Source organism: Drosophila teissieri, chromosome 3L (genome assembly GCF_016746235.2).
Source record: "Drosophila teissieri strain GT53w chromosome 3L, Prin_Dtei_1.1, whole genome shotgun sequence".
In the NCBI taxonomy this organism is placed as follows: domain Eukaryota; kingdom Metazoa; phylum Arthropoda; class Insecta; order Diptera; family Drosophilidae; genus Drosophila; species Drosophila teissieri.
Window position 1 is genome coordinate 18821534 of NC_053031.1, and position 22830 is coordinate 18844363.

Here is a 22830-nt window from a genome sequence, read left to right on the forward strand (position 1 = left end):
TGTCGTATGTTTGGAGTTTTTGTGCAAAACATTTTTTTGAGCGCGCCGCAAAATTGCAGAGGCGACTCCAACTTGCTTTTTCGGTTTCTTTCCCCACTCACCCCCCTTTTTGCCGTCTGGCTTGCATTTTGACGTCAGCCGCCTATTTTGGTTGCAGGAGGAGGGGTCAAAAGGAATCGAGCAGACATAAAAAAGCAAACAAAAGACCAAGAAACACATTGAATTGAAAGTCAAAGGGCTGACGAAGGGGTGGGGTAGAATTCCAGTTTGTAACGTGTAATTGCATTCGCCGGCAATCAATTGATAAACGTTAATAAATTTCAAAGAGAAGGTAGTTGTTATTCTAATTGGCCGGCGATTAAGAGTCGTGTATTAAATGCCACAAAGTAACCAGTTTTTCGTTTTTCTTCTCGAGAGCGCCGCGCATGTCCAGTAGCCGATGATGAAGTTGATGATGATGCCACCGCTTCTGTTGCCGTTTTGGGGCAGCTTGTTTATAATTAGCATCTTGCAGTTGATAAGGTCTGGGATCAGTTTCCGTGCATGTGTGCATGTGTGTGCCCAAGATTTATGGCGACTGGCAACAGGATATTGGCAAGGCGCTCCCCCAAAAAGAATCGCAGACAAACATCCTGCAATCTAAAAGTGGCGAAAAAAGAGGCCACATGTTGCACATTGCCATGTAACAAATGCACATAAATTTCAATGTAATCACATTCACATGTCCAAGACTCCTTCCTTGCTTCCTTGGCTTCCTTGGCTTCCGTTTGCTGCCAGTCGCCTCTGTCCCTGTCTGTCTGTCCACCTTTTTTGCTCCTTTGGCCTGTTTCCTCTTTGGATTTTTCGTTTGCCAAAGGGTTCGGGCCACATTTCATTCAAGTGAAGACGTAGCAAAGGCGGCCATTCGATTGTTTTTTGTCGGCCAGTTAAAAAGTGGGGCCCAAAGGCGTTTTCTACCATTGTTGAGTTTTATTTAGAGGTGCGTTAAATTAAACGACTTGTAGGACTGGAGTGTATTATTGATTGTTTCCGTTTGGCAAGTAACAAACTTTAGTGGCTGGATTTTGAAAAATTAAAAATGTCTGTCTGCTTCTGAAAAGGTAATTCCGAAGCCTACAGCTAATTTCCACTTATGCAATTGGAATTTGAAAATACCCAAACCCACTGACTATTTAGCTTAAAAAAAGGCCAGGAATATGTGGAAAACCCAGACAGTCGGGCAGACGGAAGTGGGTGGAGTGTTCGGTTTTCGGTTTTCGTCTTTTCGGATGGGTTGAATCCGCGGTCCAGAATTTGAGGGGGTTGCTAACGGTCTGGGCCCAAGGTGGAATTTACTTTGGCATTTTTTCTCGCCTGTTGAACCTTTTTGGACTTGTGTTTTTCTTTTTGAAAATTTGATTTCGGAAATGTGTCTGGCTGGCTGGCATTTGTTGTTTGCGGACAGGTTGAAGGTCGTCGGGCGTCGTTCGTCGGGCAAATTAATCACGATATTAACTACCCTATCTGGTCGAACGGGGGTTGTTACTCGCACTCATGAGTCGGATGAGTTATGACTCACGGCGACACTTGAATTGAATTTCAATTGCCGGACCTGTTGCCCGCTAGATAAATACGGTGGCCATATGCCTAATGGGCAGCTAATTAGGGGAGAGATATCACCGGCGGCGGTGGAAGGGGGCAAACTTTCCGCCTGTCTCCGACTCTGCAGCACAATCAGTGCTGCTGATTATACACAATAATGCCGAGCAGAGCAGCACAACACAGCATAACACAACAGAACACAACGAGCACAAAAGGAAAGTAAAACAGACCAGACAGGGCCTCAAAAGCCAGACAGACTTCCCAGTCCCCAGAAATTGTCGTCGCTCTTACCCAATCCCAAAATGTCTGGCGGCTGCTGTCGAACTGCAAGCGAATTGAGACTACAAAACGCATGAAATGTTTCACCGCCCACACACCGGGTTAATGGCGGCGGCGCGGGGTGCAGGGGACAGGTGGGACAAGTGAATCACTGAGAAACATAGTTCACCATTTTGAAATATTATTAAGAAAATACTAGAACCGAAGAAAAGTGTCTGTTGCGCGTGGCTAAGAAGTGAATGTCAAAAGTTGTAGAAGATTATACATTTATTTCTATTATTATTTAAAACATTATTTATTATTTGGTGGAAGATTTTTGTTCGCATAGGGATTGTTTAATCGCATTTGGGATATCAAAAATTGAAGTTTATATGAGAATGGATTAAAGTGAAATATATTAATCATTCTACAAGTTCATTATAATGAAAATTCAAAATCCTTCGTTTTAAATTTTATCTAGTCATTATAACAGTCCTAATTTGCCAACTAAATACGAATAAACTATTTCCTGGACAAATCCAATACTGAAGTGTTTTCTCTCTGTGCACCCAGCATAAGAGACACTCGTCGCATGTGCAACGCATGCCATCTCGCTCGCGCCCATTGCTGCGTGTGCTGCGCCTTTATGCAGGCAACAGAAAATAAAGTTTATGACTTCGACTGCCGACGGCAGCGACGGCAGCGACGAACGACGATGAACGGTGAACAACGAGCGGAGAACGAGGACGTCTGACGATGTCTGCACCGGCGTCTATTATTGCCGATTTGGCATTGTTGTTATGGCTCTGCACGTTTTTGTTGCTTTTGCCGGGCGGCTCTTGAGGCCGCCACTACAGTGGGATGCACATTAAAAAAACGAACTTCAGTGCCATCTCCTAAGAATGGTTTTTGGATTCAAAAGGTTTTAAAAAGTTAGCACGTTTCTGCAATCGAATTCGCCTAACATTTCCATATATTTTGGATCTAGAATATGTATCTTAATATAAGGAACATTATGGAAATATTTGATATAAAAAGCTACCATTTTTCTTTTAACTTTCTAATTAAATAATTGCTTTAAGAAATGTGGATCATACGCAAGAAGCAAATCCTTTAGATTTAGATTTTACTCCATATCCAACACTTGTACATATGTAACCAAAAGTGTTTTTTTATTTACCAAAGTTTTCAACCTTATAGAGAAATACTTCGATAAGAAAATAGCAGTTTGGCAAAAAACTTTTCTCGGCATTCCCCGTATAAATTGACCATTTCAACTTTACCACCACTTTCATCTATCAATAACACACAATTTAGAACTTTGCAAGTAAACTGCGAGTTTCCTTTAACTATTTGAACTGCCATTACTCTTTTTTTCCACTCACCTCTGGGGAACTCACCTTGTAAATCACATTATCACATGTAACTCGCACTCTAGCGCGAAAACTGAAATACATACACGCCGAAAAATACGAAATTTCAGACGATGGCGGCTACAATCCCAAATGCCGCAGGTCACTCCAAAAAAGCCAAAAACAAGAAAATCAGAAAAAATAAAATAAAATAGAATAGAATAAGTAGAAGCCGCCGAGGAGTAGTCGACCAAGTGCAAACAAAGCCAGAAGGCGTTGCGAAACTTTGGCGCGTCATTCATCCTCATCCAGAGTCGAAAATATTGCACCCTCGAGCCTGCAAAGCGCACACGCACACCGAAGCACAGACGCAGACACACAGATACACTGAAAGTCACACATTTATAGCCCGAAAATTAAGTGAAGCGTAAGCTGAAATGCACTCCCACTCAACGAGGCACCGCTCCACCCAAAATCCCAAACCCCCAAAATACCACCACCCCAAACTGCCCCTTTTCCAATTGCGTCTGCCGCTTGGCGCTCCTGCATTGGTATAGGTTCGTCTGTGCCTGTGGCCGTGTGGGTGTATGTGTGTGTGTGCGTGTGCTTAACCTTGAAAAACGAACGAGTCCAGTCGGACCCCAACCGCCACAGAAAGCCACCCCCTTGCGACCCACAACCCCTGGCAACTTGACAGGCCGGCGACGATTTTCATCCTCTCTCAGCCAGGCGAGTTGGTAAAATGAAATTTACGAAATATGCTACAGTGGCTACTCACTAACTAAAATGGAAGCAATTCCAACAATTTCGTTTAACAGAAATAAACTTTGGTAAAAGCTATTATTGCTTTCGACCGATTATTCCTATACATTTTCATTATAATATAGAAAAGTCAAAATAAATAAACATATATTTAAAATGATTGAAGTTGGAAATTTATTCATTTGATTTAATTTAACGCAAAGTTAAATAATTATTATTTATGACATAAGAACAGTATCACACATTTTTAATATAATTTATAAATTAAAATCCCGTTTGACAAGATACTGTTAACATTAAACAATGATTTGAACAATAATTATTGTTAAATTAACTTTGAAAAAGAACATGTTAATATTATAAATGTATATTCTATAAAAAATGCAATTGATTTTTAAAGGTTTGTAGGTCATTCGGATTTTAAAAGTCTTATTAATTTGCAAATTCCGAAAATCCATTCAGATAGCACAGTAATTATTGTTCCTCCCGTACTTTGTTGTTATATTGTTATATTTTTTTGCCCACTTCATCATCGTCATCTTTTCGGGCATTTAAGGCAACAGAAGCTGTGGCTGAGTTTTCGGAATTGAATTCAATATTTTTGCGGTGGGCGGGAGATCGAGATTGGGACTTTGAATGGGAATGGGAATGGAAATGGGACTGGAATTGAGGAGCAGAGCAGGGCAGAGTGCCGAGAAGTGACTTTTGCACCCCTTTTAAGCGCTGCCTTGAAAGTCTGGCCAGAAATCCAGACAGCCAGACAGACAGGGGCGGCGGGGAAAAGGGAAAAGGGTTTGCCCCCGCTGCGCCCCTGTCCACGATTTCGATTGAGAAATACTTTGCGGACCCCTTGGGCCAAGTTAAAATGAATTACAAACACTTTTTGTTTGTCGTTGGTGCTGCTGCTTCTTCCACTGACTTCGCTTGCGGATTGATGTTCCGGGAAAATGAAAATGTCAAAGTTGAGCTAAGACCCTGGCAAAATGGCAACTTATTACCATTACGAAATTTTAGCTAAATTGAGATGAGTTTTTGGTATGTAATGTCTCAGCTGAAATTTCACAAGGATGCTTTTAATTGTGATTTGTCTTATGGTTTTTCTTTATGGTAGTCGTTTGAAAAATCCTTCATTAAAAACACATATAAAGTGGTACATTTTCCATGAAGAAATACTAGATTAAAGAAAATAAATATTCTGTGCAAGTTTGAAGTTGTTGAATATTAAAAGAATAGGGTTCTATTTTGGTCTTTGTTTGCAAGTTTAGTGAAACCACCAAATTGGAATACTTTAGCTGTTAGTTGGCAATCATTCATGGGCCGCTTTGTCTTGGTTTTTTCCCTTGATTTTTTTCGCGACTACTTCTGCCTTTCCTTATTCCCCTGGTTACGTTACGTGGCTTTATTTATGAGTTTGTCTGCTCCCTGACAGCCGTGCAGCTGCAGCGCACTAGCCCTCACCCATCCTGCTCCTTCTCCTGCTCCTCCTCCTGCTCCTCCTCCATTATGCCTGTCCAGGATCATCGAGTCCGCCACACGTCAACTGCATTCGCCCCGTCGCTGGCATCGCTCTCATCGCTGTCAACGTCATCAGTCGTCGCGCTGTCGCCGCCGCTCGCCAAATGCATCAATAATGCTTCCAGCGGATCCAATTGTTGTTGCTCCGTTGCAGTGAGTTGCAATTGCTGTCTGGCCCCGGGAGGGGGCGGCGGCGGGGAAAAGGGGGCGTGACTGCGACTGGTCCATCTGCTTGCCTCGCCGACGCCGCTCAAATTAATGAAAACTAATGCGACACTGAGAAATTGATGATTGCCGGCGTCGTCTGCAGAAAAGCGACCACCATTACACTTAGGAAACTCTGTTGTGTGAGTATACGAAAAAGGATTATTGTCTAAAAGGAGAGACCTGAATGTAACGCCTATCAAAACTTATAAAGAACTTGTAATATTCATCACCATTTTTTTTTTTATGTTTTTATGAATCAGTTACAATTATTTTCTTTAATATTTTTTTAGGTCATTTATAAATTAAGTTTACGATAGTAAGGCAAAGTTTTCGTGGTAAAGGTATAACTTTCAAGCTTACTTTAGCTTTTCTATGAATGAAACCAAAACCTGTGGCAGGTAAGTGCGGTTTTTTCAGGTGTACCCCGTCTGCAGTTCGCTCGTTGGCCTTCAGCACCCCACCTTCTTGTTTCGCCCCTTTTGCTTTTGCGTTTGGGGTCGAGACATTAAAAATGACTGCGACTGCGGCTGCTTTTCTGTCTGTGTCTGTTTGTGAGTCTGAGTCCGTCTGCCGCTGCACTTGGATCGCTTTTGCTTTTGGGGCAACAAAAGGGACCAAAAGCCGACCAGACGGAGTCGAGATGGCCCCGGGAATGGGGCAGGGCATAAGGTTGGTTCGGGGGGCAGACGGCCAAGGAGACTGATTGATGCCGTCAAATAAAAATTTGTTGCGAGTGGCAAGCGGATCGGCCGGACTCGCTGACCCGTCTGCGATTGCGAATGCAATCCGTGACTGTACTTGGATAAATAAAAACTAAAGTATTTTGGGAGCAGTAAAGATGATTATAAGAAATCCTGTTGAAAATACTTAGTAATCAGTTATGTCAAAAAAATATACAATTCCTTTGCTCCATAATGGTAAAGTTACTGTTTGCTTACCTAATACAAACAAAGTACAAAGCAAGCTTATTTTATTTATGTAGTATTTGATTTTAAGCACTGCGTGATGGTATACCACCCATTTTAAGGGCCGTTTTAATTTATATTTAATTTTTTAAAGATAAGTAATATGTTCAATTATATCTAAAATAATTAATTAATAGAATATCATGTAGTGTTGCTTTATACATAAATCAAAGTGCTATACAAAGTGCTATTCCTTTATGATATTAATATTACAAATACCCATTAGTGGTAAAAACATAGTTTTCAGCTACTGTAGGCTGCAATAAAAACTGAACTTATTTACAAGAGGTTTCTGCGGTAAAGTGCAATATAGAGTCGTTTCGGTTTTGTTTATCCCTGAGTAGCAGCATCGCTCGCCTATTAAGTTGTCAAACACAACCCAAGGGAGCTTTGCATTGTGTGGGCAATGTAGCTGTTACGCAGCTTCCGCCGACCCAACTCACCCGCCACCCAGCTCCTGCCCAACCACCCAACCACCCAAGCACCTGACCCACCTGACTCACCTGCCGCGCCCCACCTGTCTGCTTATCTGGCCCACAATAATTTCGCGAGCAGCGGAAAATTGTATGCGCGCCTATTCATCGGCTGCCTGGGACTGTGGCTGTGACGGTGACTGTGACTCCACCACTTCCGACACAGTTGTTGCCGCTGCGCTTTTTATTTGACTTATGACGGGACTTTGTTCCCTATCTGTAGTATTTTATTTTATTTTATTTCATTTTTTCCCGCCCTTTCCGCGACTAGCGACTGACTCTAGCTGGTACTGAGAAGTGAAGGGGTGCTGGACGGGTGTATTTGCCCTGGTCCGTTGTCTCGCTTAACTTTTTTATTGCCAGACGAAGCGCAAACATTTGCGAGTATTAATTAACGCTTTGTTGAAGTTTGCGCTTCGATGTCGCCGCCCAGACATCGATGTAGACCTAGACGCCTGACGTAGACTTTGTCAAATGTAATGCCTGGCAAATATTACGTAGCCGACCCGTTTGCGGCCCCCCTCCCTTTCGGTACAGTAGCCATTGCTTGTAATTATTGAGAGATTTTTCAATTTGGGTCATACGCAAATGAGTCCAATCACGTATATAACCACCTCTTTTGTTTGGTTTTTTTATTGCTTACTACTTATTTTAAGATATGTTGTCAAAGTGATTTTTTTAGTTTTTGATTCATTTTATGACAAAACATAGAAGTCTACAAATAAATTTCAAGATATTTACATACATGTCTAGCCATATGTTTATTGTTTACAAAATAATTTGACTTATTTATCATTAGAGCAACGAACTGGTGTTTACTGTACTCAACTAGCATGAATCATTTATCACTTTGATATATTTTATGAAGCATTACTGAGCATTACTCTACGCACCTCCAAGATTTAACATTTAAACGACAACTACTGTATATTCATGCCCCGTTTTAAGCCTGTGATTCAGATTTAGATTGAGATACGGCCCTCCATAGTCGTTGGCTCTGGTGCTCACTCAATTATTCAGGCATAATAAGCAAATTGTTTTAATATGCATAAATATCTTGTACGCCATTTGGCAAACAAGTCAAAACTGCCAGACAAACTGGCAGGCAGTGGCGCAGACAGACAGCTGCAGGGGGGCGAAGGGGGGTGAATGGGGGCCACAACAACAACGGGCGACTGCATAATGCCCATGGGATATACAAAAGGTGTGCTTACATATATTTAACCTTCAAGATCCGCCGACTAAATATGCCAGCAAACATTTTTGCCCCACAAACTGCCGACTATGTGGACTTGCTCAATGCCCTAATATTGGTTTCCTAATTCTTTGTTAAATTTTCACTCAATAATTTGCTAATTCTCTGCATATTTTTGTGGGAAAAATACGGCGCATCAACAATATATATTAAAAATCTGTCAATACTTTGGCAAAGAATATATAATTTTAACATAATCATTCGAGTATGAAGATTGTATTTATTATTCTTAAAAAGCTACTTTGAGGATAGTATTCTCATCGAAAGTATTATGGAATTCATATAATTGGATGAAATTGTTAAACAGATATTTTGTATATAAAAAGTTATTTTTCAAATATTTAAGTTAGTTTTTATGTGTAACAACATTATTATAGACTACTTGCATGGCTAATGGAACATCGCAAGGACCTGAATGTATTTCATAATCCAGAACTTAGGTAGCGTGACCGAAATCTACCTTATTTTCCATGGAATTTCACAAAATTACATTACACCAAAGACTTCAGTTGGCCCACCACCCACTCAAATGCCACCCACCCCCACCCCCCACCACTCTCCACTCCGTCAACTGTTTGTCTGTCTGTGTGTGCGTTGCGGCATCGGCATTTTGGAAGGACCAGACACAACGAGTATGGGATTACCGAGTGGCAAGGAGCAGGATCAGCAGGACGAGCAGGAGTCCGGGTGGCACAATAAAATAAAAGCTTAGGCCACAAAAGCGGCAGACAACTAACTACGCATAAGCGAGGATGACGACGCAGGATATGCGCTTCAAACGCGTTAAGCCGAGCCTGAAACTGGAGGGTGGTGGCGGGGTTGGGTTAGAGAACGTCGAAAGGCGGCAGGAAAAGCGGGGAAAAAAGAGAAAACCAGCGGCTCACAATTGAGAGCTGAACGCAGCTGATAAACTGGGAGTACCTACAATGCGGAAAATGTGGGAAAGGTGCTGCTGGAAATGGTTCTCAAGGACACAGTCGAGTTTTGTTTGTGTGTGTGTGCGGCCTACGCACATTTGAGTGCTTTTTTTCCATCTCTCTCTCACTGTCTGGCGAGTCGCACTCTCCCTCTTCCGGCTTGGCGCAGACGGTGGCGTATACGTAACGTGCGTGTGTGCGGCCCAACAAAATAAAGCATACGCAACGTGTTTCCCTCCGACGCCGCTGTTGATTACGTAACATTTTCGGGTCTCAGGCGGAATTCAACGAAAGTTATGCCGCAAAACTGCGTTCTTGCCTCCTAAGCAAATACCACGTGGCCTCACTCGAAAAATAAAGGACCCGCAATGCACACGTATGTGTGTATTCTGAGCTTTGCTATTTATTCTAATGTATACCGAAAATAAATGACAATTTAAGAAATGTGTTTGATGACAGCTCTAGACATGTGTGCGCATTTATGCTAAACTGTTTGATTTCAATTTTACAGGAAGCAATTTTTCCCAAGGAAGAAGAATTTTTTCTTTGGCTGTTTTCTTATAAATTTCTTTTATGTAATCGTTGTTATTTCTCAAGAAAAGCTATTTAAGTAATACAAATCAACTTCCGCAATTCTGATTAAAATAAGCATAGGGTATAACATTTAGGGACTTTATAGAGTGCTATTAAAAAAAATTGTTCAAATGTCAATACAATTAATTTTTTTTGTATTACAAAGAAAGTTTTAATAACTATATATTGAATAAGTTAAACCACAGGAAATAGATAATCTAATATATTATTGTGTGTATATAGTTGCAAAAAAATACCTATCTAAAAATAAAATGGAGTTGATAATTAGATTGTTGACTGAAAGTAATTCAAGATTTGCTCCAGACCTATGGCAATAATTAAAGTGCCAGGTTTTTTATTTGTAAAATGCCTTAGAGTTCTGAAGCACCCTGAACATGGTTATATTTATATATGTACATATTGTTCAGCCAGACATTCGATTGCTGCAGCTGGCAGTGGCAGCAGCAGCGGCAGCAGCAGAACAAGGGCAAACAATAAAATAAACAAACAAACAAACACGCAACGGGCAGAGGCACACATGACAGACTGGATGGGTCGGTGGATATAGATGGGGAGGATCGGGAACTACGGGTACGACGGGTGCTACGGGTGCTACGGGAAGGCCTCTAGACAGCCAGACCTGCATTAAATAAATATGTGCGTAATAAAAGGCAAATAAAAAGAAGGAAAGCCAAGCGAACGGCGAACAGCGAACGGCGAGCAGAGGAGCTGAAAAGAGCAAACCAATTGAAGTGTGTCGCGCCAATCGAGCCACAACACACACAACAATTGCAATTTGTATTAATTTTATTGGTTTATTATTATCATCGGCGACGTAGCCACGACTGATGCCATCAGACAGTGTTTAAACGTTGCTCGATTGAAAGCGAGTTAATTTCATTTACTGATTTGTGGGTAGCGACGTCAATGCTCGCAGGGCAGGGGGATCAAGTGGCGGGCTGGCAAGTGGAGCAGGCGGAGCAGGCAGAGCTGGAGGGGATCTGGGTCTGGCTCCCAGTAATTCAGATTGCCTGGCCCATTCATCGCCATCTCTCTGGGTCGTATCAGCGTCGCTTTTCGTTCGATGAACTGCACTTGGCCTGCGATTGCGATAACGCACTGTCACAGCCAAATTTCAAATGGTGAAAGCGAGTGTGCACGTGTCGCCGTTGTATTCGCGAAACGCCATTGGAATCTCTGGTGTGAGTCATTCGCTGATAGCGGGCGTTTATCTTTTCCAAGTTAAAAGTGAATCAAATTTAATGCAGTTCACATTTCTATTAAAAACTCTTTGGATATTGGGCTTATACATATACATATTACTCTTTAGAGTGTGCAAATTAAAGCGTCTAACGCCAAGTCGTTAAAAATATGTAATGTACTCATAGCATTGTAAGCCTTAGGTCTCAACCTAATTTCTCATCTTCTTAGAAACTCCATTAGCAACGTGATTAAAACTTTCCGTTATGGAAAAAGAAATCAAATCGCATACATGCTAAAAGCCACTGAATACCTTTTTATCAAATATCATACAAAAAACAGACAGCAAATTATAGACTTTAAATAACTAAAAAAACCGTGTTACACAGTTATATATTTTGTTTATTTTATTATTGTTTAGATGTTTGACAATACTATCATAATTAATTTAGGTTCGGAAACATTTCTCAAAGTGTGCCGCTCTTATTTATTTCTATATTTCATTGTATATTTTATCAGTCTGACGGAAATTTAAGACTCGTAGGATAACAATGTTTATTATTGCATTTCTTAATATTTCAAAACGCAATATTCTTTTAGCAAATCGATTAACCCTGCTCCAACATTTTATAAAAGCGCCAACTGGCCAGTTACGATATTTCCAGACGATGCCAAGGGCGTGCGAAAACAGGCCCGCTGACTCAAGTTGGTCGCACCAGATCGGCCGCCCCCATTATCCCCAACCCCCAATATCCCCCACTAGCCCCCGAAATCCACCGATCCACAATGTCCGGCGTTATCGTCTGAGCATTAACCATCCCGATCGTTGCTCCGCGCTGCGTTCATTGAACGCACTTTCGGCTCTCGACGCACGCGTCGTTAACGAAAAAATGTGAGGAAAATAAGGGAAAAGAAGCTCTGTCTCCGGATACTTGGCTGTGTTGTTGCATACGCGTGCATAATACAATAATAATTTCGCTTTGCAAAATGAACAAAAATGCAACAAAAAAAAGCGGAAAGCATGTACACAAAATAAGCGCAGCCAATGGCCGCGGCAAAAAAAGGAGGTGGACAAGGAGGAGTCCGAGGAGCAGAAGCGGCAGAAACTCGCCCAGACAGCGATCCCAATCCCGATCAATGCACCTTTGCCAAAGGTGCAACGCCTCGAAAAGTCGGGTCTCTATATTCCAGCACATGGCATACAGTATCTGCGCCTGTGTGAGTTGTCTGGGCATGCAGTGACGCACGAAACGCGATCACGTTCGCATTTATTAAAAGATGGTTGCTGTTGCACCGGCGACTCGATGGGCTGGCTTCGGATGGTATGGGATGGTATGGGATGCGATGGTATAGGATGCAATGGTATAGGATGCGATGGGATGGGGACCTTAGCGAGGTCTCGAATTCGGACTGCAACCAAAAGCGCAACTGCTGCTGCTCAAAAAAACAGATGTGGGCAGCATTTGCTGAGCAGGGCCACAACAAATGGATACAAGAAAGATGAACTGACTTCAGAAATCTATTAAGGATCTATGTATCTATATATTATATTATATTAATCCGCATAATCGATTGGACAAATAAATAATTCAAATACTTATTAAACGAGTATGCATATATTTATGCCCGTTACTTGTGAAGTAAAAGGATAAACTAGATTAGTTCAAAAGTATCTATGTAATAGTTAAAAGGAAGTATACATATATCCTTAGTCTGGATCAATAGACAAGTCGATCCGGCCATGTCCGTCTGTCGGTCCATCTTTCCGACTGTTCATCTGTCCGTCTGCCTAAAACTATAAGTGAAAGGTAAGGTTGAGCAGGCAGATTACAGAGACATAGACACAGCGCAAGATTGTTTCGAAAGTTTTCTATTGGTATACCATAAACATTTTGGTCAAGCCCTTTGAGCGATCACATACCACCCAAAAATTGTGTGATAATTTCGATAGCTTAAATGTTATGATCTGATTTTTGCTTATACAGTATCTAACTGGTAAAGACGCATGCTTAGCTCGAAGATAATATAGCTATTTTTTATATATAGCTATTCTTATAAAATTGGTAGTTTGGAGGACTTCCTCTGGAGTGTACTAAAGGCGGGAAAGAGAGTGAAAAACTTGACCAACATGTGGCTCGTTGGCTGTTGGCTAAATATAGACGGTGCACTATCTGTGCGACTGGCTGGCTGGCCATCTTCCTGCTGCAGTCCATCCAGATGCACTCCGCCTTTGGGAGCTGGAGGGGACAGTCGGGGGCAATGGTCGGGGTCTTGGTTCATTAACTGGGACCGAGTTTTAATCAGATTTGTGCGTGAAGTTCGGCACTCACCCGCGAGCACTTTCCTCAACAAGAAATGGGAGGGATCCGGTGCATCGGAGTTCTGCAACAATATTTTAATGGGGAACGGGGGGAGCTCTTACAAAACGTCTCTCGCCTCCAGAACGGCAAACTGTGTGTTTCAGAACCAGTTCCAGACATCTAGACATCTGCGGAAGCGTGGCACTATAAACAATATTCTTTTAATTTCTGTTGCCTCGCTTTCTGGTCTTCTGGTCTCGTCTCGCAGATTTTGCGGCAGACAAATTTATGAGCGTTAAGTGAAGGCCAATAAAATTCTTTTTGTCTGGAGTGGATTTTTGTGACCGGCACTGCTACTTCTTCTTCTGGCCAGTTTTATTTCCATTTGCAACTGCCCAGTTGGGCCTCACTTAAGTCATCTCTTCCGCGGGCACATTCATTTTACGGATTCTTATTCGGTTTCGTCTGGCTTTTTACTCGGGCAGGTTAAATAATATGTAAATTCGAATATGTTTTGGGAACGTGTCTGCGGCAATAATAAATATGATCTTGACCAGATGGAGTTGCCTGCTCGCTGCGTTCATTAACTTTATACTATAGACATTGTTGCTATTTAATATTTGTTTTTAAATATATGTGCTCTCAAAATAACTTACAAAATAATACTCAAATAATACTAACACATAATTTTTTAAATTTCTGATTAGATAGATTAGATTAGATGATACCTATTACCCCTATTACACGAAGTGGAGACCCCGAACGCGGCGGAGACTGCGGACAATCATACGGACAATAGGGCGGACAATAGGGCGGACAGACGGACCTAGAATCTTGCGGACAGATCATTATGACCAGATCCAGATCCAGATTCACTAAGGTCGGAACGTTTCCTTCTCCAGATAATTACTTTTAATCGATTCTAGTACACCATACTTTTCAACGAATCTATTATACTCTACGAGTAAAGGGTATAAAATCAAAATCTTCGATTGAGTTGTTATTATAAAAAGCTATTAAAAACGATGTCATTAACATGTTCATATGCCATTAAATTAATAGGGGCAGTAAGGCGAATTTCTGAAAAAAGGCGGATAAATATTATGAGTTTCAGTTTGTAAACGAATCCAAGATGTGGTGGACCAATGTGATATTAGCCTACTTGGTGGCAGTAAGCATAATTAATACAAAGCCCTATCACATTCCCATTTTTCTTCATTTAAGTTATCAACAGCTCATTTGCGCTTTACAAATCTGAAGTGCGATATGATCGACAGCAAGTTTGGAAATTTTGAAATTTGTCGCATCAAGGCGGTAAATCGAACACATAAATATATAGACATGGACTTAAAAATAAATATACTTCCTATTAATAATATAATGGTAAGTGCGGCAAATTTTAATGAAAAGATTAAGAAAGTAGTAAATATCCGTTTTGTGATTTCTAGCTTAAAATAGAATCGAAGCGGTATGACAATGGATACCGCACATTTTTTATGTCGATGACTTTCGATTTTTGTAAGTATATGAAGAATCCAAACCAGCGATCGATGATTTTTTTGAAAGAACTTCACGCAACTTTTATCAATGCCTCAAACTTAAATCATACCTGCCCTTACAATGTAAGTAATTAAGTAATATGTTCTAAAATGTTAAAGAACTAAAAAACTATTGTACATTTAGAATGATATTTCGGTAAACAAGTTTTGGACTGGTAACCTGGAAATGGCGTTCTTGCGATATCTTCCTGTACCCAACGGAGATTATGCCATTTTTTCGACATGGTATTCTTCGAATGTTCCTCGTGTATCGGTCAAAGTCTACTTTCAAATAAACAACTGATAAAAGAAAAAGGATTTAGTTGGACATTAAAGATTAAACACATCAGCACGAACATTGCAAAATGATGTACAACTACAAAATAAATATTGGGCAAACATTTAATGTTTGTTTCTATATGTACATATGTACATATACTGATAAGACATCAAAACATTTTGGATAATTTATCTTTTTGTTGGTAATGCGCGTGGTGATTATATTTAAAATAACATTTATTTCAACCAGTAGAACATTACATGAGCTTAGCTTATAAGTGAACTGTGACGGAGTGTATGGTAAAATTATTTTTATCGATTGTTTCCAACAAATATTATACATATGTATGTACAAACAAATAAAAAAAAAAATATATAAAAACATAGGGGAAATTTGAAAATTATATTGTGAGCTGAAGTTCTGAAAACAATTTTATCTATTCAGCAAAGAATAAATGTACATATTAATTAAAAAAATACCTAAAATAAATAATAAGACATATGAAAATAAGTAAATACAAATTTCACATCATTTTTACAAGTAAATAACACCACTGAAGTGAAACTATCTTTATACTCAAATCGTTTCAAAGTTATCTATTTTTCATATACACAACCTTACAGTTGCTAATAGGCTTCGTCATTATCTGAATTCACATTTTATTCAACCATTTTGGGAAAGGATTAGTATGAGATTTGAACCCATCAGAAAAAAGATCGGCATGTACATAAGTGTGTTTTCTTATATTCATAATTTTGGGATATTTTGAGAAGATACAAAAATACAACTTAGTTTTCAATCATGTGACTTTCACAAATTTAAAGTGCGGAACACGAGACGAAAAATGTCGTATCTTTGAAAAATGTTTCATAAAAGCTGTGAACCGTACTCATAAGTACATCGATATTCGTGTAAATCTGTATCAAAGAGCGAATAATGCTAAAGTAAAATTAATTCGCCAGAATAATGGTTATAAACCATTTTTCTTAGATATTGTTATTGACGTTTGCAAGTTTCTTAAGAATCCACAACAGTCGATTGTAAAAAAGATGTATGAAATATACAAGAATAGCTCCAACATCAATCACACGTGCCCATATATACATAGGTATAGTTAAAAACAATCGATTCCCTCAAACTAACTTTAGGTAATAATACAGAACGACGTTATTGTGGACCACGTTTGGACTGGAAATCTAGAGTCAAATATTGTGAAATACATTCCCATGCTTGATGGCGACTACGCCATATATTCCGAATGGTCTGTTTACAATGTTGGTCGTGCATTTATAAATATATACATACAAGTACCAAATAGAAACCTATAAAGAATACAGTTTTTTAAAATATACTCTAGTTTTCTGAGTACCCGTTACTCAGTTAGTGGAAGTGTGAACGAGACAGTCGAAGTTTTGGGTGGTTTGTGGACGTTAGAGTGGGCGTGGCAAAATTTTGCAAAAAACTTGTCCTGCGTCTCTATGAATATCTCAACTTTCTAGCTTTTATAGTTCCTGAGATCATGGTCTTCATACGGACAAACGGACAGACGGACGTATCCAGATCGACTCAGTAAGTAAACCTGATCAAGAATACATAGGAAAATATAGGGTCGAAAACGCTTCCTTCTACCTGTTATATATATAACCCCTTTCTCGTGAAGTGAAAAGGTATCTTAGATCTGTTAAAATTGTATTTTTATCACAATTATATCCGTTTGTCCGTCCGTATGAACGTCGAGAGCAAAACATTTCACAGCCCACACACCGTCAAAAACTGCATTTCATATGTACACACGAAAACTTGTTTGCTGATATTTATTTATTAAATTTTAAAATTTTTCCGCTGTGTACTGATGGTATTTTGATATATCGATGGCTGCTAATTCACCTGGTCATTATAAAAAGCCATATTTGTTCAGAAAAATAAACGGAAAATATTGATAAGTCTGCGCTCACCGGCAGAGGTCATCATGCGACGGCTTTTTAATATATTAATTATTATGGGACTTCTAATGGTAACAATTTGGATAAATGAAGAAGAGGTAATAACGCCAATTTTCCCACGTAGGCCATCCACACCCATATGACGTTTACCAATATAAAATGTGGCACAAAAGACCCCAAGTTTGCACATTTCAAAAGCTGCTACATTAAAGCTGTAAACCGTACTCATAAGTACGTGGATGTTTATGTAAATCTGTATAAGTTACCGATCGACAATGTAACAGTAAGTATAAGTAAACTGAAAGGTTAAATAGGTGAATTTTTAATAACTTGGTTTTCACAGATTTCGTTTAAGGTTATGCGACATGACCACGGCTATAAACCATTTTTCATAGACTATACCTTCGATGGATGCAAGTTCCTTAGAAATCAAAAGCACCCGATTTTAAAACTGTTTTATAAAATTTACCAGGGCAGTTCCAACATCAATCACACATGTCCGTTCGACGTAAGTAAATCGAAGCCCATATAATGTTTCTTACTAATATAACACTTTTTAAGCACGACATAATTGTGGATCATCTTTGGACGGGAAATATAGAATCGGATTTCTTGAAATACTTGCCAATGATAAATGGCGACTATGCCCTATTTAGCAATTGGTCGACTGATAATATTATTCGCGCATATGTGAACTTATACTTAAGAATTTCGGAAAGGTATAACTAACTATAAAAATATGTTCAATTATGTTTTTCATAATAGTTTAAACGTGTGCATTTATGAAAAGTGTAACTTGTTATAGTTTTTCATTGCCAAAACAAATTCTGATTTGATTCCTTCTGATGTCCTCTGCATACACAATTTTAAGGAGTATAATTTATAAAGAAAACATCAGAGAATGCCATAGTCGGGTGCCCCGACTATCAATACATTTTTCAAAGCTGTGGGCGTGTCAGCTTTGGCGTGGCAACACACTTTTGGCATATCGATAGAAATTTAAAAGACAAATACAAAACTGAAAAAATATCGAAACATTTTTCAAAAGTGTGGGTGTGGCAGCTTTGGGCGGTTTGTGGGAGTTTCAGTGGGCGTGGCAACAAACTTCCGCTGCTTAATATCAACTGATAATATACTTGGCACTAACTACATAACTACACTTTGAATATGTAACTTCCTATTTTATATAAAAAATTGTACGTACATTCACTAAAAACTAAAAGAGTAATAATTAACATATTAAGCAATTAAAATAAGTGCTCACGGTTTTTAAGCGAACTAATGAGGTATATGTATTTAATATGAAGCAATCAATAACTAAAAACAGTTTCAGTAGAAATGTCGAAGTGGCTGCTTCTTAAATTTTGGGTGACTTTACCAATGGTAATTGGATAGGAATACTAAGACCGAATATAAAAGATTTGCTTTACAATGTAGATATGTTTGGGCCATGTAACATTTACCAACCTTAACTGCAGTTCGCATGACTTGGACTTTATGAGTTTTCCCACGTGTCACATTAAGGCGGTTAACCGAACCCATAAGTATATCAGTATATACGCGAAAATAAATAAGCTTCCCATTGTTGAAGCTAGGGTAAGTTTTTGCGTAATTAAAATGATTTTTGAGCTGAGTTACCATATCGATGTTTCCCTTAGGTAAATGTTAAATACAAACGCTTTGATAATGGATACAAGCCATTCTTTTTCGATCTATCCTACGATGCCTGCCACTTCTTGAAAAACCAGAAAAATATATTTATTAAAACGTTATATAAAACTTTCCAACGCAATTCCAACATGAATCACACCTGTCCCTATAATGTAAGTAATCTTAAAAAAAAAAACATAATTAATCATTGATTTCCAGCACGATATTATAGTGGATAAACTCTTTACCGGAAATCTCGAGGAGGATTACGGAAGATTTATTGTAATACCAAACGGAGATTATGCCATATACACCGAGTGGATCGTAAGTAAAATTCCACGAGCTTCAGTTAAAATTTATTTGAATATATTGAATAAGTAAAGGTCATCTAAGGTTTTATTGATGCCGAACTAAGCATTTATATACGTCTTTATAATGTTTTTAACTTACCTATTTTGTTCCCTATAAAGTCATAAAAGTTGTATTGATTGTGTTGAAATGTTTTAAACCTGAATTGTTTTTTTATCACATTTCTGCGGCGGCTTAGTCTCTGCTTAATTTCATTTAACCTGGGCCAGCATTTTTCGTAGGTAGGTATTTTTCCAGGAACGTCTGAAAGCATCACTCGAAATAATTCATCAAAAAGCGTGCGTAAGAGGAAGGAGGGTCCATCCATTAATAATAAATTAAACATATTCCCTGGCACGCCTTTGCCAGTCCCGGCGACACCAGCTCTCCTCATCCGTCTGGTTTCTGGGGATTCTGGAATGGTTTTTGTTTGCCCTCATCCCCCTGCGTCGTTGCTGTTTTTGCTCGCCTAATGACCTAGAATACAAATTCAGGCTACCTTCATTCCCCGTCCGCCGATTAGTGAAATCCCAGGGCTACGGCTATCAAGGCTGCCAAGTCATCCACAGGCAGTCGCTGAAACGGAAGCTAATCGCTTGACTAAGTTCCTTAGTGCCCCCACTCACCAGCATGACCCAATCTTTAGCGGATTGCGTAATATATACAGACGGGGTCAACATAATAGCGCAATTAAGGGGGCAATTTATCCATCGGTAAGTAATTGTGGAAATATATTTATACATACAACTAAAAGTTAGTCTTACTTAAGAAAGTCGCCGATTTGAAATACAAGTATTTGATTTAATGTATAAATATATGTAGTTCTAGGTAGTGGGGCTGTGCAAGGCTAGTTCTTGAGATGGAGTATTTAAAGCTGGAAGAATGCACCTATAAGTGCTCAGCTCTATGCTCCTGGCCGCCACTGTATACACTGTATGTGTGCATTGCAGATGCCGACGGTCAAGGTGGAAGCTTTGTGGCTTCGACTGTTTGTCTGTCGGATTATAAATGATTTGCCATTAATTCTACGCAAATGCCAGGGGCAGGCAGACAGAAAGCAGACCGGGAGAACATTAACATTTGGCATTGGGCAGGCAGGTAGTCGGCCAGTCAGACAGAAGTGAATAATCAATATCATTTGATTACATTGATAACGCTTTTTTGTGCCGCTTTTTTCCATTCCTATTTTTTGCGGTTTTGTTCTGGGGCCTTACTTTATCGCACTGCGATTTCGATATCCAAATGCTTTCGTCACTGGCGGCATGGCCGAATGTCTAGACGATAGCTCCATAAATGTATTATTGCCTCATTTTGCGTTTGCTTTCCATGCGCTACACTTAGTCGCGAGCAAATAAAGCGGGTATAGCGCCTACAGCATGCGACTTGTTACAATGTGCTGACATTTGTGCAGTACCTATTGGGGGATTTGGCGTGCTTTCACTAAATAACACCACTAGACTTTTTAGATAACAATATCGAAAAGGTCGCATTTTACAAGAAGTTTGAGTTGTTCAATTGGAAAGAGTATCCTGACATGGCTTCGCATAATCACCAATTTCTTTGTATTGTTTTCGGCGCAAGATTTGTTGTTATTATTTTCGGCTAGTGATTTGAATATTATTGAACGTCGTCTGGCTGACGTCGCGACGTCAGAGTACTGACGCATACGTGAATCGGTAGGAATAGCCATAACACATAGCCGATAACCCATACCCCGCAACCAATACCCGATACCCAGCACCAAAGGCGGCCAAAACAATGCAGCTGAAGTCGAAGGAAGCCGCAGATGATCAGAGGCCTCGAATGCCGCTAGCGACAGTTGCAGTCGATGTGGAAAAGGGTGTGCATTCGGCCAGGATGTGTGTGCCTCCTTTTCCCCTGCGATAATAAAGACAAACCATTTTTTTCTGCTGCATATTAAGCCGATGAAATGAAGCGCAAACTGATTGTGCTCGTTTTCTGCTTATGGTGGTGGGGTTATGGTCAAAACGATTTGCTGGACATGGCATTAATGCCCTTGCCTCCGCCCCTGGGACCTGCGGATCCTCCTGGACTCCATTCCCACCTTTCACATGTAAGTGCAGCTCAGGGCGGCAACTACAAAAGGCGGCAAGCGACGACAGACGACGACGATGACGACGACAACGTTTTGAGTATCTGTATCTGCCGCTCTGCCACAGCCACTGATAACAACTGGAGCGGCAAATCAAGAGGGGAGGTCGTGTTCCAATCCGAAGACTCAGATACACTTGCAAAACCAGCATTTCTATTCATATCATATAACAAAATGTTATGTCAACGTATATTTTATAAGCATCTATCGTCACTAAGTTATTTTTTTCTTGTTTTTATTTATTTATTTTCAAACTTCAAACTTCGTTTAAAGTTCAGACTTTAATTACAGTTTATTAACCTTTTACATCTTTCACAAACACCTCCACGACATTTGCGTACCCTGTACAGAAAGGGCATAATGAATACCTCGCAAATAAGGTGCTGAAGGGTGGAGGTGGGGGCTTTGGAAGGTGGATGCGGATTCGGATGGGAATGGGGACGAAGGTAACTGCAGCGGTGGCGGCGTCATCAAGAGATCGGCACAGGGAAACTGACACACGCACCGAATGTCGCCTTTTGGCTTTTGAAGTTGCTTGTTTTGTTGCAGATGTTGATTTTTTTCGGACCGAGAGAAGTTTCGGATTGCAAAAGAGCCAGGCAAATGAGATGGGCATCCCCCTTTTCGGCCGCCCGTCGTCTCAGGTGTGTGTTAATTGCATTAAAATGTTTGTAATTGCAAGCAGTCAGCGGCGGCGGCGGCGGCGGCGAGTGAGAACTGCCTGTATTTCTCTTATCTGCGGGAATCTGGGATAGAAGTCGGTGCCACAAACATATACCCCGGGATATATGAAGGTATAAATACCTACATGGGTGGGTACAGAGGAGGAGGAGGAGGAAGAGGAGGAGGAGGGAAGGAGCAACTGCAGACATGCCAAGCTGTCGTCGGGCCAAAAATGCCATAGATGCCGCCAAAGTCGTGTAACTATAATTGCCATAATAACATAATATCTCGAGGCAGCGGCAGCGGCAGCTGCAACAACAAAAGCCCCGACCGAAAGGTGTCGAGGGACATATTCTCCTAGACAGATCCTCCTCTCCGGCCAAAAAAGGCATCAGAATGCCGGAATGACGGACGGACAGCACCAGACAATTGTCCCTGTCTCGGTCTGCCAGCCTAGAGCCCCGATTCCCCCAATGCCCCCAGATCCCCGGGCTTCATGCATTGGACCCGAGGCCGTGGAGGTGACATTATTCTCATGCCCAGCGAGGCAAGCAGCTAAATGCAGTTGATGGAGCGCCGTCAGCAGAAGGGGTTGCCAGTTGGAGCCGGCACAGTGGTTGTGAAAAGTAGTTGCTTACATGAAGACGACTGAATATAGTTTGAACTAACACTGGTCTATGAATTTATGTTTTTTGTTTTCAAATAAATTGGTGAAGTATTAATGTTTTTACCTGGTGAATCGACTAAAGAATCTACATTTTAAGATTCATGTCACTTTTATATTTTGTATTTTTGTACTTTTTTGTAAAGGATTCTCAAAACATAAATTTGTAGCATACTTTTGCGGACAAAAATAACTTTGATATTTATCCTACAATTCCTTTTTATAAACCAAAAAAGTTTAAGATGTCAACATGTTAATCATAAATAATTTATG

The 22830-nt window shown here is 40.1% G+C and overlaps 3 protein-coding genes and 1 pseudogene across 3 annotated transcripts; all 4 read left to right on the forward strand.

Annotated features, from left to right (window-relative positions):
• Positions 1-14490: 14490 nt before the first annotated feature.
• LOC122616791 lies at positions 14491-15200 on the forward strand. The gene is made up of 4 exons (XM_043792353.1): positions 14491-14529; positions 14583-14741; positions 14807-14980; positions 15042-15200. Exons 1-4 carry the CDS (start codon positions 14491-14493, stop codon positions 15198-15200), a joined length of 531 nt encoding a protein of 176 aa, XP_043648288.1.
• Positions 15201-15864: 664 nt separating this feature from the next.
• Positions 15865-16504, forward strand: LOC122616793 (annotated as a pseudogene).
• A 641-nt stretch (positions 16505-17145) lies between these two features.
• Positions 17146-17848, forward strand: LOC122618091. Its single transcript, XM_043794225.1, has 4 exons — positions 17146-17190; positions 17244-17402; positions 17463-17627; positions 17681-17848. The coding sequence occupies exons 1-4, from the start codon at positions 17146-17148 to the stop codon at positions 17846-17848; spliced, it is 537 nt and encodes a 178-aa protein (XP_043650160.1).
• Positions 17849-18457: 609 nt separating this feature from the next.
• On the forward strand, positions 18458-19150 carry LOC122618088. Its single transcript, XM_043794222.1, has 4 exons — positions 18458-18502; positions 18557-18715; positions 18778-18942; positions 18989-19150. The coding sequence occupies exons 1-4, from the start codon at positions 18458-18460 to the stop codon at positions 19148-19150; spliced, it is 531 nt and encodes a 176-aa protein (XP_043650157.1).
• The last annotated feature ends 3680 nt before the right edge of the window (positions 19151-22830 follow it).

Coding starts and splice junctions, on each gene's coding strand:
- LOC122616791 (XM_043792353.1), top strand. CDS start 14,491: ATGTGGTGGACCAATGTGATATTAGCCTACTTGGTGGCA. Junction 14,742..14,806: donor TTCCTATTAATAATATAATG/GTAAGTGCGGCA, acceptor TGTGATTTCTAG/CTTAAAATAGAATCGAAGCG. Junction 14,981..15,041: donor ATCATACCTGCCCTTACAAT/GTAAGTAATTAA, acceptor TTGTACATTTAG/AATGATATTTCGGTAAACAA.
- LOC122618091 (XM_043794225.1), top strand. CDS start 17,146: ATGCGACGGCTTTTTAATATATTAATTATTATGGGACTTCTAATG. Junction 17,403..17,462: donor TACCGATCGACAATGTAACA/GTAAGTATAAGT, acceptor TGGTTTTCACAG/ATTTCGTTTAAGGTTATGCG. Junction 17,628..17,680: donor ATCACACATGTCCGTTCGAC/GTAAGTAAATCG, acceptor ACACTTTTTAAG/CACGACATAATTGTGGATCA.
- LOC122618088 (XM_043794222.1), top strand. CDS start 18,458: ATGTCGAAGTGGCTGCTTCTTAAATTTTGGGTGACTTTACCAATG. Junction 18,716..18,777: donor TTCCCATTGTTGAAGCTAGG/GTAAGTTTTTGC, acceptor TGTTTCCCTTAG/GTAAATGTTAAATACAAACG. Junction 18,943..18,988: donor ATCACACCTGTCCCTATAAT/GTAAGTAATCTT, acceptor ATTGATTTCCAG/CACGATATTATAGTGGATAA.